The sequence below is a fragment of the Gobius niger genome (assembly GCF_951799975.1).
Source record: "Gobius niger genome assembly, chromosome: 3".
Taxonomy (NCBI): Eukaryota; Metazoa; Chordata; class Actinopteri; order Gobiiformes; family Gobiidae; genus Gobius; species Gobius niger.
The window spans coordinates 31,506,899-31,521,186 of NC_136854.1; the positions used below are offsets into that span (position 1 = coordinate 31,506,899).

At 42.8% G+C, this 14,288-nt stretch overlaps 1 protein-coding gene across 1 annotated transcript; it reads right to left on the reverse strand.

Moving 5' to 3' along the window:
• Positions 1-9,403: 9,403 nt before the first annotated feature.
• On the reverse strand, positions 9,404-13,847 carry LOC306961181 (homeobox protein Nkx-2.5-like; the record flags this gene model as incomplete). Its single annotated transcript, XM_079553810.1, has 2 exons — positions 9,404-9,978; positions 13,445-13,847. 2 exons carry the CDS (start codon positions 13,845-13,847, stop codon positions 9,404-9,406), a joined length of 978 nt encoding a protein of 325 aa, XP_079409936.1.
• Positions 13,848-14,288: the final 441 nt, after the last annotated feature.

Sequence of the window (14,288 nt, forward strand, 5' to 3'; positions counted from 1 at the left end):
ATTTCATTATGGGTGATCTGTCGCTGAGAAATGATTCGAATAGTTTACCCATGTAGAAGATGTTCAACCATTCAAAAGTCTCTCGGCCTCATTTCTGTCTTCTCTCCATGACTGACCTCTCCATCTCCTCGACGCCTCGAGCCACGGCTCCAGTTTCTCGTGCTCCGTGTTTGTTGTCGTTCCCCACGGCGAGCACCCTCAGACGCTGTCACTGACGTCTCCTGTTTCCACCGTCACCTCTGACCCGCCAGTTTTCCACCGACCCCCAGTGTTGTTTGGTCCACCACCGTAAACCGCCCTGCGCTGTCGAGCGTGTCCCGCAGGGTCAGCCTCCGTCTGCCGCGCACACGACACAGGTCAAAGGACGTGTTTATGAACCCGCAGAGGGGCCTTTAGGTCCCGTCCTGACAGGTGGAAATGGATTAGCTCTTTGTTGGCAAGTTGAAGGCCAAAGAAACACATTTTTGCCTAGATCTTCTTTCAGCTTCTCATCTCCTCACAGTGGTCCATCCCCTGCTGTCATAGTACATTTAGGTTCAATTTAGACTTAGTTTAGTCAGATTTTAGACCCGGTTTTGTTCTAATCTTGATCTTGCCCTGGTGGTTGATGGCAGGTCAAACACTACAGCTATTTTAAGGAGTTGTGTTTTGTCAAAATGTTTTGGAACCACTGGGCTGTATAAAGGCATTTCCTACAAAATGTGTTATGTAACTTTGGGTTTATTTTGTCAGAACCAACTAACTTGTGCAGCTCTCCAGCAGTGATTCAAGAAGATGTTGGGTCCACTGTCGGGAACGATATACTCATCATGACAGGTTGATAACAATGGTGACAAAAATTATGCTGAGAGAACAGAGACCCAAGTTTAAAAAAAACATATGGTTGTTGTACTGTCTGACATTCACCTGATTCTTTTCTTGGTAGTTCCTCCTGTGGCTGGAGATGGATCAAACCAGAAGTCTCCAGATACTAAAACTAAACTATAATCTCTCTGCTGGTTTGTTTTCGATACAACCAGACAGGCGTGTCCAGTCTTTTTTCACTGGGGTGGCCCAGAGGGGGCACCTTAATAGGCTGAAGTGTGAAATCAGGCCGGCCCAATTGAAGTCCACAGCAAGATTTGTATTGTGGTTTGAATAGAATAGATTAGATTAGATTAGATTAGATTAGATTAGATTAGATTAGATTAGATTAGATTAGATTAGATTAGATTAGATTAGATTAGATTAGATTAGATTAGATTAGATTAAACTTTATTTATAAATGTGTCATGAGCAGTGTTAATTTTGACAACATATTTTAGTTTTAGTCTTAGTCTTTTGACTAAAATGTAATTTAATTTTAGTGGAGATTTAGTCAAAACAATCTGTTCAATTTTACTCTAGTTTTAGTCGACTAAAATTGCGTGTCAATTTAGTCGACTAAATTAGTCTTAAAGGAATAGTTCACAGTTTTTACACACTGAGATATGTTCTTACCTGAGCTTAGACGAGTTGATGCGTACCTGTCTGGTCTTTGTGTGTGCCCGTGGAAGAGTGTGGTAGCTTCCAACTTCACCCCGTTTGGAGCTATAGGAATACATTGGGAGAGGCCAAATGCTAACAACATCTTTCGTCTTTTTGCGTGACTGAGGGCACGCACAAAGACCAGACAGGTACGCATCAACTCGTCTAAGCTCAGGTAAGAACATATCTCAGCATGGAAAAACGGTGAACTATTCCTTTAAATTTAGTCGACTTTGCATTTATAATATTCATTATAATCATATTTAATCTTGTTCCTCTGCTTCATGCAGCGGCTCCATATGAACAAAGCTCAGAGCTGCTCCTTTGGCAGAGAATTTACATGATCTGAGGCTCTTTCAGACGGTCAATAGAAGTTTAGAGAGTTTTAGTCTCTCCTTTGAATTTTTATTTAGTCTTATTTTAGTCGACTAAAATATCTGGACATTTTTGTCATAGTTTTAGTCTCATGAGAAACTTTTTATTTAGTTTTAGTCCAAGTCGTCAAAAATATCACTTTGACGAAACACCGGTCATGAGAACCTGTGCCGTTTGATTTCAACTTTTTATATATTATAATACATGGATGCAAGATGAAAATGGACACATTTCTCTACGGGGACAATAAAGTATACACACAAACAAACAAACAATCAAACTTATATAGCCACAAACTTGTTCATCTTTGTCTCTGCATAATGTGTCCCTCAAATATCGATTAAAGTAGAGTAAGTAGATTGTAATATACCCGCCAAATACTGCCTCTGTGGAGTGGCACCTGGGGGTGGCTTGTGCCCCCCTGACCACCACCTAGACACGCCCCTGGCACCAGAACAAACAATCTGATATTAGTGTGAATATGACTGCTGCTTCTACAACTCTTCTTGCCACAAAGGTAAGTGATGGGACTTGACTCCATGCCAAACACTGATTTCTGTTTTGGCTTATACCCATTTCTCTCTCACCAGACTCTTTGGCAGGTTCAATTTGATATGACTTATCAGACTTTGTATACGGACATTTGACATCGTACCTTTATTCTTGGCCCATGTTTTTTGTACGTACAGTAAGTGGCTATTAACTTTTAAATAAAAAATATGTCACTATCCAAGTTACAAACCACTTCGCCAACCAATTTTCCCTTCATGTATGCACAGAAATATCATGGTGTACAGACTTGAAGGAGAAAAGCTGAGTGAAGGATTATTTCAATAGAGCAAACCCCCCCCCCCAAAATAAACACTCAAGATAAAAAGGGATTTTAGCATAAAATGGGCTACAGCCACACACAAAAGACTTACCTGCTGTGCTTTACGTTGTGAGAAAGTTCGTGGAGAAAACAAATGTCATCCTGGGTGAGATGGGACAGGTAAAGAAGTGCAGAGGAGATTAGGCTGATGCATGTTTTGTGTGGTTTTGTTTTGGTGAAAGTGGCTGATTTATGGACTTCCTCCGCTGCAGAGCCGTGGGAAGACGAGAGACAGACACAGAGCGGCAGACACAAAGTTTTACTCAGACGACGTATGAGGAGCGAGTGGCGAAGGAAGAGAAGTGAATACGCTGAAGTTGTTGATTTAAATGCATCCAAGTAAGAACATTTCAATGATGGGAAATACAGGGAAAAGTAGTGGTCGCCCCGAGAACAGTTTTCAATGGGTGCCACAGCAAAAACCCCATGTCAGTTCCAGGTTAAAGTTGGACAGAGTAGCCAAATGCTATAGCGCAGACTGGGCTAGTAGTATATTGATGGGATTTATGGGTCTTTTCTGGGAGCCGAGTCATTGAAAAGAGCCATTCAAAAGACTGGCTCTTTTCAATGTAAAATTTTAATAACACCAGACAGATAACGCACAATATCTAAGATGTGATCGATAAAAGACACACTTTTTTATTCAAATCATCTAAATTACAATGGGACTGATGTGTTTGCTTTGAAAAACAACTAATAAAAAGGAGGCTAAATATGTTTTAGTTCCAAAAAAAATAAAAAGTTTTTATATGACACATGAGACAACATTTTTGGTAAAACACTATTATTTTCAGATTTTTCTAAAAAAAAAAAAAAAAAAATACCCAGCTTTCTTCAGTTTGATCATTTTTGTGATGTTTATAGTTTCACTTCCTATTGGACACTGACAGGAAGTGACATAGACAAAGGCAAACAATTTCAAACTGTTGCCGTGCCAACCATGTTAAAGGAATAGGCCACATACTGAGATATGTTCTTACCTTGGCTTTGACGAGTTCTTTAGGACCTGTCTGGTCTTCACCCGTGCCTTCAATCACGTAAACACAGCGCAGACGGCGTTAGCATTTAGCCTCTCCCTCTCTCCACTATAGCTCCAAAACAGGTCAAGATAGAAGCTACCAAGCTCTTCCACGTTTTCCCTGTTTAAATATGGTTACGTGAAGTGTTCCACTACAAAGTATAATTACACAAAATTAAACAATGTGGATTTTCTAAGAAGGATAAAAGGGGGAACTATATTGTAAGGCGTAATAATACCAGGAGTAATTTGGCATCCGCACAGTAAAGTGAAGATTACTGGATTTCGAACTACGTGGAAGAGCTTGGTAGCTTCTATCTTTACCTGTTTTGGAGCTATAGAGGAGAGAGGGAGAGGCTAAATGCTAACGCCGTCTGCGCTGTGTTTACGTGATTGAAGGCACGGGGGAAGACCAGACAGGTCCTAAAGAACTCGTCAAAGATAAGGTAAGAACATATCTCAGTATGGAAAAAACGGTGGCCTATTCCTTTAAGTCACTGGGAAATTCAGTCAAACTTTACCTCTATCTATGTCATACGTTGCCTGCTCCATTGTTGGACTGATTATTTTGGGGCCTCAGCATTTGCATTAAACGTTTTATCATTTGAATTTCGAAATGATGTCTCTGTAAGAATTAAATGGTGACTTTGAAATACAGGCGCTAGAGCCGGTGAAGACTTTGACTGGGGCTCCTCCTGCTGGCAGCTGTGGGAATAACTTTCAGTTTCAATTTACAGCGTGATTTACAGCTTCAATGACAAACACACGCAGAACGGCTCAGAATTGATATTGTATTGGGCTTTAATAATACAGAGGACAGTCGGGTTTTAACAGTGGCGTGAGAATGAAGTGCTAACACTGTAGAAGAAGAAACAGCTCAATTTAACTCACACGGGATCAACATTATGACATGGTTTGATGCTCAAAAAAGTAGATTTTGTACGATATGTTTCTTGAAAGTGGAGCTTCACACTGAATCAGCTATTTATGTTGATAAACAGTATGACGTTTTTAGAGTAATGTCTTTTGTTCCCAGTCCAATTTTCCCCCATGGTCCTCCACGAATGACTCACCACAGCATGTCTTTTTGAACAACAAATGTGAGCTGAGTTAGTTCCAACTCATGTGAACGTGCTATTTCTCATTTAAAAGTTTGAGAGTCTCCAGAGTTCAGTCGCTGAGCTTTGACCTCAGGACGTCTGCACTGCCTTATGGGACTGTAAACATAAACAACTTTTACATCATGTGAAATACTTTTTGTGATTGTGAATAAATCAGCAGCTGATTAAACCATTATTTGATCTGAACATGTCCACCTCTGATCTGTGGACACAAAAAAGTCAAAATCAGCAGCAAATGTGTTATCTTTAAGGATGGGGCAAAGACAAAACCAAGAACAAACCAAGACTGAAGCCTAAAATAATAATGCAAGTTACTAATGTAGCCACAGCTGCTCTGGGGTCGTCTGACAGAAGCGAGGCAACCAGTCTGTGCCATCGGCCTCTCCGACCACCACCAACCACTCACTCACTCACACACTACATTCATTCAGGCCTATTGTTCATGGAAACCTTCATAGGCACGGGGAGAACATACAAACTCCGCACAGAAAGGCCCCCTCCATCGAACCCGGACCTTCTAACTGTGAAGCACAAGTGCTAACCGCTGTGCCACCGTGCCGGCCTATGATAGGACGAGAATAAGTATGACAGTGATGGACCCCATATTGCAAAGACTTCTGTGTGTGACCACGGTCTGAAATGCGCTGTTCAGACCTGTCTTTGTGGGCGGGACTTTCCTCCTGGTATCCGCCAATCAGACGAGTCGCAGTGCAGCGCATGAGGGTGTTTTGACATGTCATTTACACATGAAAGAACTCTCCTCCAAAAGCTCTTAACAACTCTGCAGTATCTGAGCAGACGGACATTGATAAATGGCACCGGGGCCTCGTTTTTGCTCAAAGTAACAGTTTGTTTTTTTGATTAATGAGTGGATTTTTACACTGTAACTTTTTGGGAGATGGTTTAAATTTGAATTAAAACGTGGCCAGGCCCGCCTTAACCTACCCATAGGCCCCGGGGCTTGAACAGAATTGTAGGCCCCCCCTCAGCGCAAACCCTAACCCTAAATCCCATAAAAACCCCAACCTGCAACTCCTACATGTGTCAAAAATAAATGTTAAATGACATCTTGCAATGTGTATCAAAATCTCTATCTTTAATGCAAATTAAAAAAAAAACTACAACTCAACTAAAACAGACTGTCTCTTGCAAACAGAAAACATGCTTCAAAAATATGGCAGAAATAATAAAAATGAGCATAGCTATACATCTTAAAAAGGTCTTTTTCTTGACTTTCTGGCTGAGAAGTCTTTAATTATGTCCGTAAAGTCCAAGTCACGAACGATGTCATTTTCAAGTGACATCAGTGAAAGATGGCTAAGTCTCTCTTGGTGCATCCCTGACCTCAGGCGAGATTTTACCAATGAAAGCTTTGAAAAGGAGCGCTCCCCAGCCATCGAACAGGGTCTGAGTTAAAATGCTCCACAATGTTCGAGTCCTCTTCCACTCCTCCTCCTGCTGCGGGAGGAGTGTCTGCTTCAGCGGCGTCTTTTTCCTTCTCTGCTCCTAACTGGTCCGCGCTCTCCCCCCCCCCGACTCGTCTGGGCGTAGCGGGGAAATGGCAGCTGCATAGCTACTGGTTGAAGGCTGGGTTGGCTATACGGGGAAGGCAGTGGCACCTCCTCTAGCAGCTCCTCCTCACCGGATTGAGAGCCAACAGTCTCCTCTTTGCTCTCGCTGTCAGCTGCGCGGCCTGCGCCTCCCGTGTCAGGGGCGCTGGCTGCAGCGGCTGCCGGTGCCAGTTCGCCGAGGCTTGTGGAGGTGCCTGCGTCCGCGGCGCTGGTTCCACCTCTGGGTGTTGATTTTAAAAAGCCCGATAGCTTCGGCATATGGCTCATCAGGTCTTTATCACGACGCTCCTTCTCCTTTTGCGTCTTTCTTTTCTGTGCACCGCTCTCAAACTTTTCCTTCCCTGACATTTCTGTCCCTCGCTACGAGTCGCCATCAAGAAGTGTGAAAGTGAATAGATGCGTTACGTACATAAGTTACGTCTTTCTATGCGCTTGGATTGGTTAGAATTTGTCATAGAATCAATGCGATGCGATGACAAATTCTAGCCAATTGGTCAGTTGACGCTGCAGTATGTGATTGACAGGTAAAACAAACAAATTACAATATTATGGAATTCGATTATATCTGATAGGCCCTCTGGGCCAAGAAGGGCGGGCCTACTCCAGGTACACAGCGTGAAGTGAAGTGATTGACATGGAAATCGACGAATCATCTTTTCTTTTTCCTTTTTTCTTTAATTCTGATAGGCCCTTGACAATAGTAGGCCCCTGGGCTCCAGCCCCTGCTAGCCCGTTGGATAAGGCGGGCCTGAACGTGGCACATTGTGGTTACAGCCAAACCACAAGCAAAGGATGTATATCTTGATTTCATTGATACGAACTTGACAAGCTTCTCGGATCACTCATCCACTCCTCACTCAGGTGTTCTGTTGTAGTCACAGCTGCCCTGGGGTGGACTGACAAAAGCAAGGTTTCCAATCTTGGTCCCTCTGATCATTACCATTCACTCAAACACACACATTCAGACAGCGATTTTGCTGATAAACCACACACCGGTTTGGGCTGGGATCGAATGAGAAAATGACATGAAGAACTTTGAAACATGAACAAAACGAAAGTCAAGCCATGGGAGGGTTAGGAGTTTCTCCATGTGACAAATTAAAATAAAGCAATTCTGCTTTCAAACCGCAAAGTTTTGTGTGTGTCTTACATATGGCAACTATGGTAACGACTAATGTGAGCTTTTTTTTTAATAAATAAAAAACAATGATCAAAGGCAAGAAGGATGTATCTATTCTTCCAGGAAAAGTCTGAAGGTTGTTAGTGGCAGCTAGTGTTTAGTGTTTATTTGGGGAAAATCATTTTTGTTATTAGGGCTGGGATGTAACGATGCACTCAAGCACCGATTTGGTTCAATTTTATGTTCCCGATTACATTATTTGCCCTTTTTTTTTTTTTACAAAATGAATAGGACTCTTTCATTTTATTTTAACGTTTTGTCCTTAACATACGGTAACTGCTGTCTGTAACTTTACATTGCAAAAAACTTTACAAGACATGAAAATTAACGAATCATTTTGACGTCCTTGTATCAGACTATAACAATTACTATTATTTATTTTTCAACACCAATACCTGAACGATTTTTTTTTTGATCATGCTAAATATTTGTCATCTAGAACCAGAAAACAGAACAACAGTGTTCATTTATTCCATAATAGACCATTTATTTTAAATTTGTATAATTTATTTGAAGTGAACCAGATTCCTTTAATGCTGTCCCTGGACCAACAGGCATCTAAAATTGGTCTCTATGATATAACATTTTTGCAGTGCCTGCTTCGATGCTTTTATTTTTTTCTATACAGTAAGTATACTTTTTTCCTGATACCATACAGGTATCGTTTATACCCAGCCCTATAGTTAGATGCCGTTCAGTTAATTGATACTTAGATGCGTACTGTGGATTCCCCTGTGAATATTTGATTGATAGCCTACTTGAAGGACATCCCGCATGCTAGAATTTAAGCAACTATGTGAGATTATTGGAAACGAAATGCTTTACTTCTAAGTAAAGTAAACGCCATGAGGACACACTTGAGGTCAGGTTTTGCCCGTGTTCCGCTCTGGTCTGACCTGGTGCGTGTGAAGCGTCGGTGGGTGTCGCTTTGTGTCCGCGCTGGAGGTGAATGACCCTCTTGGCTGAAATAATGCCCCCCTCCTCGCGCTCGTTCCGGAAACAAAAGCAGAAACTTGTTGCCATTGATGGGCCCTGTTCTCTGCACGAGGCCCCGCTGTCCGCGCGCTCCACAGGCTCCACTGTGGGAACAAAAGCGCGCACATTTTTACAGCGCGAGCCTCCTCGGTCCCTCTTTAATGGGGATATTAGGACGTCAATCTCGTGGCCCCTGTGCGCCTTTGTGCCGTGCGCGCGCTCCCGGGTCCGTCTCGCGCTCCTCTGGGGAACTTCGTGGGACAGAGCGCGCCTCATTGTGGCGAGTGGCAGTGGGACAAAGGCGTCACGCGGCCCAAAGACCCGAGTCCGCGTTTAGGAACAGCGGAGGTCCCTCTCACAGCCCCACACGTGCAGCTGTAGAGTTTGAAACAAGGACAATAATTCAGTTGGACTAAAGTAGGAAGGCGTTTATTACTAATCATGAAATATAAAAGAGGCTTTTATGGCCCTAAAAAATGCTGCACTTAAAAGCGACTGGAAACCTAATGTTCTGTTTTTTAAATACTTTGAAACTTTTAAGGGCATGTTCACATATTTGAAAGGAACACAATACAATGTTCTCAAAATTACACTCTTTACATTAGAACTAAAAGCTAAAGCGATGAGCCGCGCAGAGCGCGCGGCACTGGTGACGCACGGGGACAGCAGTCAGACTCACAGGCCGATACTCCACAGCTAATGTCCTGAGTCCAGAGAGAACCAAGGCCTCGGGGTTGAACCAGAGCCCGGTTCTGGTCATATCTAGTCCAAAGATCACGTGTTCCATCACCAGGCACGGATGCCCTGGCACGCGCTCATGGGGCCTTGGTTTTGCGCCTGCGTGGATGCCAGGCCGCTGTTTGTGAAGGAGCCGTTATTGGGGGGCAGCGCGTGGAGTCCACTGTACGTGCAGCTGTAATTGCTCGTGCAAGCGGGTGCGTTGTACGAGTACGCGCCGTAGCTGCTGTAGCTGTAACCGGGCGCGTACCCGGGACCCGGGTAACTCTGTGAGCCTCCTACGCACGGTTTTCCATCGCGCACGAGCACCGGCACAGCCACGCGGCGGGGCGGTGGGGGCGCGTGCTCCAGAGTCCGGTCCTGGCGCTGCCTCTTGCACTTGTAGCGTCTGTTCTGGAACCAGATCTTGACCTGGTTGGACGTGAGCCGCAGCGTCGCGGCCAGAGCCTCGCGCTCCGGGGCGGACAGGTACCGCTGCTGTTTGAAGCGCCGCTCGAGCTCCAGCACCTGCGCCTGTGAGAACAGCACGCGCGGCCGTCTCCTGTTCCGGGGTTTCTGCGCGCGCCGCTCCCCATCAGGGCGCGTGGACTCCGAGGAGTCATCTCTCAAAAGCGCGAGACCCTCTGTAAACACAAACAAACAAAGACGTCAATAATGGAAGTAAGTTTTCTGATTTTAGGGAGAACAAAGTTTAAAGACCAAATGTGTGAGAGTCAAATGTGCACGAGTGTTTTATGTTAAAGTTTGCGGCACTAAAACAGCCGCATGAGAGATGCGGTTCCAGTTGAGTTGCTGTGTGTCTCCTTGTTTTATTCCATCAAGTGACAAGTCTAGTCCTGGTCCGGCTCAGACGCGCTTTTGTCTCGCGACTCTTCACTGGCGCCACTTCGCGCGTGTCACCGCCTTTAAATCACCTGCGTTTGACACGTGCTCTTAACGCAGAGTCAGTGAATCAGCCCTGACTTCACTTCTGTTGTTAAACAAATACAAACTAAAACCTTGTTCCCCCTGAGCTCCTGCCTTAGCTCCAAGTCACTATTAGATCTGGCACCTCTAAGTAAAGAGGCCACAACTCTTTCAGCCGGTTCTCATTCATAAGGCTCTTTGTGTTTTATTATATTTGCAGAATACTCTAAAATCAAATTAAAGTTGAAGTGCCATTCACTCCGTCATTAAACCTTATTAACGACAGGTGGCATTCCTCACCACCTGAGCTCAGTGTAAACCAATGAGACAGATTTATTGCACAGTGAACATAATGTGCCGTGAGCCAGCCACATATTCTAATGGAGCTCGACACAAGAACTATTACGCACCGTTTAGCTTCGGTTGTGCGTAAAGTTGTTTCAATGCGCCGCTGAAATGCAGTCAAACACACACGTTCATTATAATGTCAATGACCTAAAAGAGCAGATTTGGCTGCGCGTAAATTGATAAGGTCCATTTAAATAACACTAACAATGAATTCATCTTAATGATGTAATGAGTTACCATTCTGATACATTAAAGTGAGAGTGGTCAGATGCACATTGTTATGTTTTTGTTGTGGACTAATTGTCCACATTTTAGAGAGCTACTTTGTTTAAACACATTTTTGCAGACCATTTGCATAATTGTATGTTTATTATATATCTTACTACAGAAAGGTTTAACAAGAAAAACCTGGTCTAAATTAGTGCGTATGAATTGTGTAGCTTCAGAGCAAACTGTGACGCAACATCATAGTTTTATTTGCACAAAAAGTCGTTTTAATGGCAAGAATTTAAATATTACAAAACTATGACTAGTGTGATTGTCACTTTACGTCTTAAAAGTCCAACAACTGATCTGTAGAATCCTAATCCTGCAGAAAAAAGAAAAAATCATTTAAATATAATTATTGGAGAAATCACAGTAACCTAATGTAACATTTCCGGAACAGGCCTGACATGAGCGATTGTTTGATCTCATCTCGTCTAACAGCAATAACCAGTGCCATCCCCGTGTAATTATGCCCTTGTGCCAAGGAGTGTCTTAATTGTCCAAAATAACGCAGTATTACGCGCACTGTTCACTCGAGCTATAATTAAGAGAAGTGCTTCGGTCTGATCCAATTAACCCCCCGTTTTGTCAGATCAAGCCCCGAGAACATCTTTACAAACATTCCCTCTGTGCCGGGGCAATAAGGAGCGAAAACACTGAATAAAAACGGCGCGCGATTGCTTATCCGAAAATGAATTCCAAGCTGCAACATATTATTAAAATAAAGTGATTCACTGTTTACATTAGACTATTGTAAATCCTCTCATTGCTCTCAAAACAAACCCACGACTTCTGCGCGTAAAGATGGAAATAAGGCGCCGCTTTCGTTTCCAGAATCTAGACTTCTTAGAGCAGGGATGTCCAAACGTATCCATTTTTTAATTTTTTACTATTTTTACTATTATTATTATTATTATTACCATTATTATTATTATCATACTTTTTTTTAAACTTTTTTTTAAATTATCATTATCATTTTTTATAAAACATGGCCAGTTTTTAAGCACCAAGCAACAAATACTTGTTGATTTCGGATTCAAAAAGACCGTGTGTTTCGCTCTTGTTACACAGATATAACCCTGTATCAAGCTGCGCTCTAAATGTCATCTGTGTTGATGAAGTTCCTCTGTCAAAGTCATTGAAGAAAATGCACCAAAGATTTCATTGGGTTTTAGCTTTTTTAAAAATGAGTACATGGTTTCCATTATTTACATTTTAAATGGGCTTTACTTTAAAGATTATGATACATTACGTGTGTTGGTCCTTAATGGCAGTTTGAACAGTTTATAAATGTAAAGGAAACGTGGAAATGTATTTCCTTTTTTAATCCATCATGGGCACGTTTGGTCTTGAATCGCGCGCGCCTTTGGAGAGATGAGCTCAATTTGACCTAACTTAGTTTTTTACTGCCACTGAATCGCAAAATGCTTGCGTCCATTTCTGTGTTGATTTCTTTTTCAAACATAGTTTTGTGTGTGGCAGGTGATTGTAAAGGGTGTATTTCTTTCGGGGGCCCAAGCTTTGTTTAAGCGATATTACGGTTTTCCAAATCAATTCTTTTCGCGCGCCATTTGCGCATGTGTTGTATTTATTTAGCCGTTGTCTTTCACATTGTGTGCGAGTCTAAACTTTACGAAAACTGAATGACCACAACGTTGTATGTACTTTTAACAAACCTTTGTCCAAACAATGCGTAAATGACATCAGTGCGCTCTGTGACGCAACAGCATTGTTTGAAGAAAAGACACCAAAAAAAGGAAGCACCTATGCTATGACTTTATCTTTACAGTAGCCTATTTTGAGAAATGTCACAGTAGACAGCACAAGTAAAACTCTACGCAGCATCATCGCACCTACAACCTTCAGCAAGCAATATGGGTAAACATCAATTAGAGTTATCAATCCTTTGGGTCATACATTAGTTTATACTTTATTAAAGATTGGCATGGCAGGAAAAAAAACAAATGTTTGTGTCAATCGCAGTATGAAAATAATCAAAACAGCATCAGAAAAAACAAAACACAAAAAAACATGTCATGTTTTTTGTGTTTTGCTGCTTGACTTTGTTTGAGCTCGTGGTGGAGGCCTGGGTAATAAAGGCGTGCAGAGGCAGAGCTTTAGGCTATAAATGGCCCAATGCTGTTCCATTAACGATACGTAATACTGTGTTTTCAAGTCACGTGTCAAAAGGTAACAGTAAGACAAACTGAAATTGTGATCGGATTTAGGAAAAACAACAACAGATCGTGCGTAAGACGCGTAAATGGACGAAAATCCTAATTTAAATCCACATTTTAACACGAGGGTAATAACTGCTGAAAAAGCTCCATCTCAGTTTAAGTTCAATCAAGACTCAGTCACCAAAGAAAACTATAAAGAAATATGACTGGTTTATATTTGTGCGTAAAAACAAAATAGAATTTTTTTTACACACAACACAGTTTGTCCTTAATAGTGGATGATTTAAATTTCAAACCATCATGACTCTAATATCTGTGTACTTGAGACTTAAGTGAAACAGTATATGCCAATGAGGGCCTGTTTTGTGTCCCGGGCGCTGATACTCACCGGGGTCGTGCTCGTCCATGTCTCCGCGGGCCTCCCCCTTCCTCCCCGCTGCTGCTACTGCTGCTGCTGCTGAGGTCGTGGAGAACAGGTCCCGCTGCTCGTGCTCGCCCTCGTGACCTCTCGTGAGCGCGCTGAGGTAGGCCAGGTTGTCCTCCGGCGCGTCCACGTCTTGAGGCCCCGCTGTGCGTTTGAGCTGGTGCTGCTGTATTTGGGGCGTGCAGAGGGGCGCTGGCGGGAGCGCGCAGGGGTAACACCGGTGCTGCTGCTGCTGCTGCTGCTGCTGCTGTTGTTGTTGTTGCTCCAATTTGAGGATGTCTTTTACGGAGAACGGCGTGGAGGAGCTCTGCAGCGCCACGTCCTCCATGTCCCAAAGGAAACTCGCGTCTAGGAGCGGTTTGGTCATGAAGATCCAGGAACTTTAAAAAAACAGCGCGCGTAAAATCGCCTCTGTTGTTACAAAAGGCCTTTAAAATGTCTCCAAATACTCACAAGAGAGAAACTAGCTGCGTTGAGCGAAGTCCAATTAAGGCTCAGTCATCATCAGAGTGAAAAGTGGTGCGTAAAAACTTTCTAACATAAAAAAAATGCCAGTGTTACAACAAAAATAATCCTCTCAAATTTTGTTCAAACAGGCCTGAAGTTGCTTTGTACGATGTGCGTAAAAGTTGAGCAAAATTATGCCAATGATTGTACAAAATGAGTCCAGCAGTTTAAAACAAAAAAATAATAACAAACAAATACGCAGTGGACAACCGCCTCTAGACAAGCAACTTGTGAGCGGAGAGAATAAAAACAGGTCTTTATAAAGTTGGATAAATGTGACCCTATCCTGTCATTTGGATTT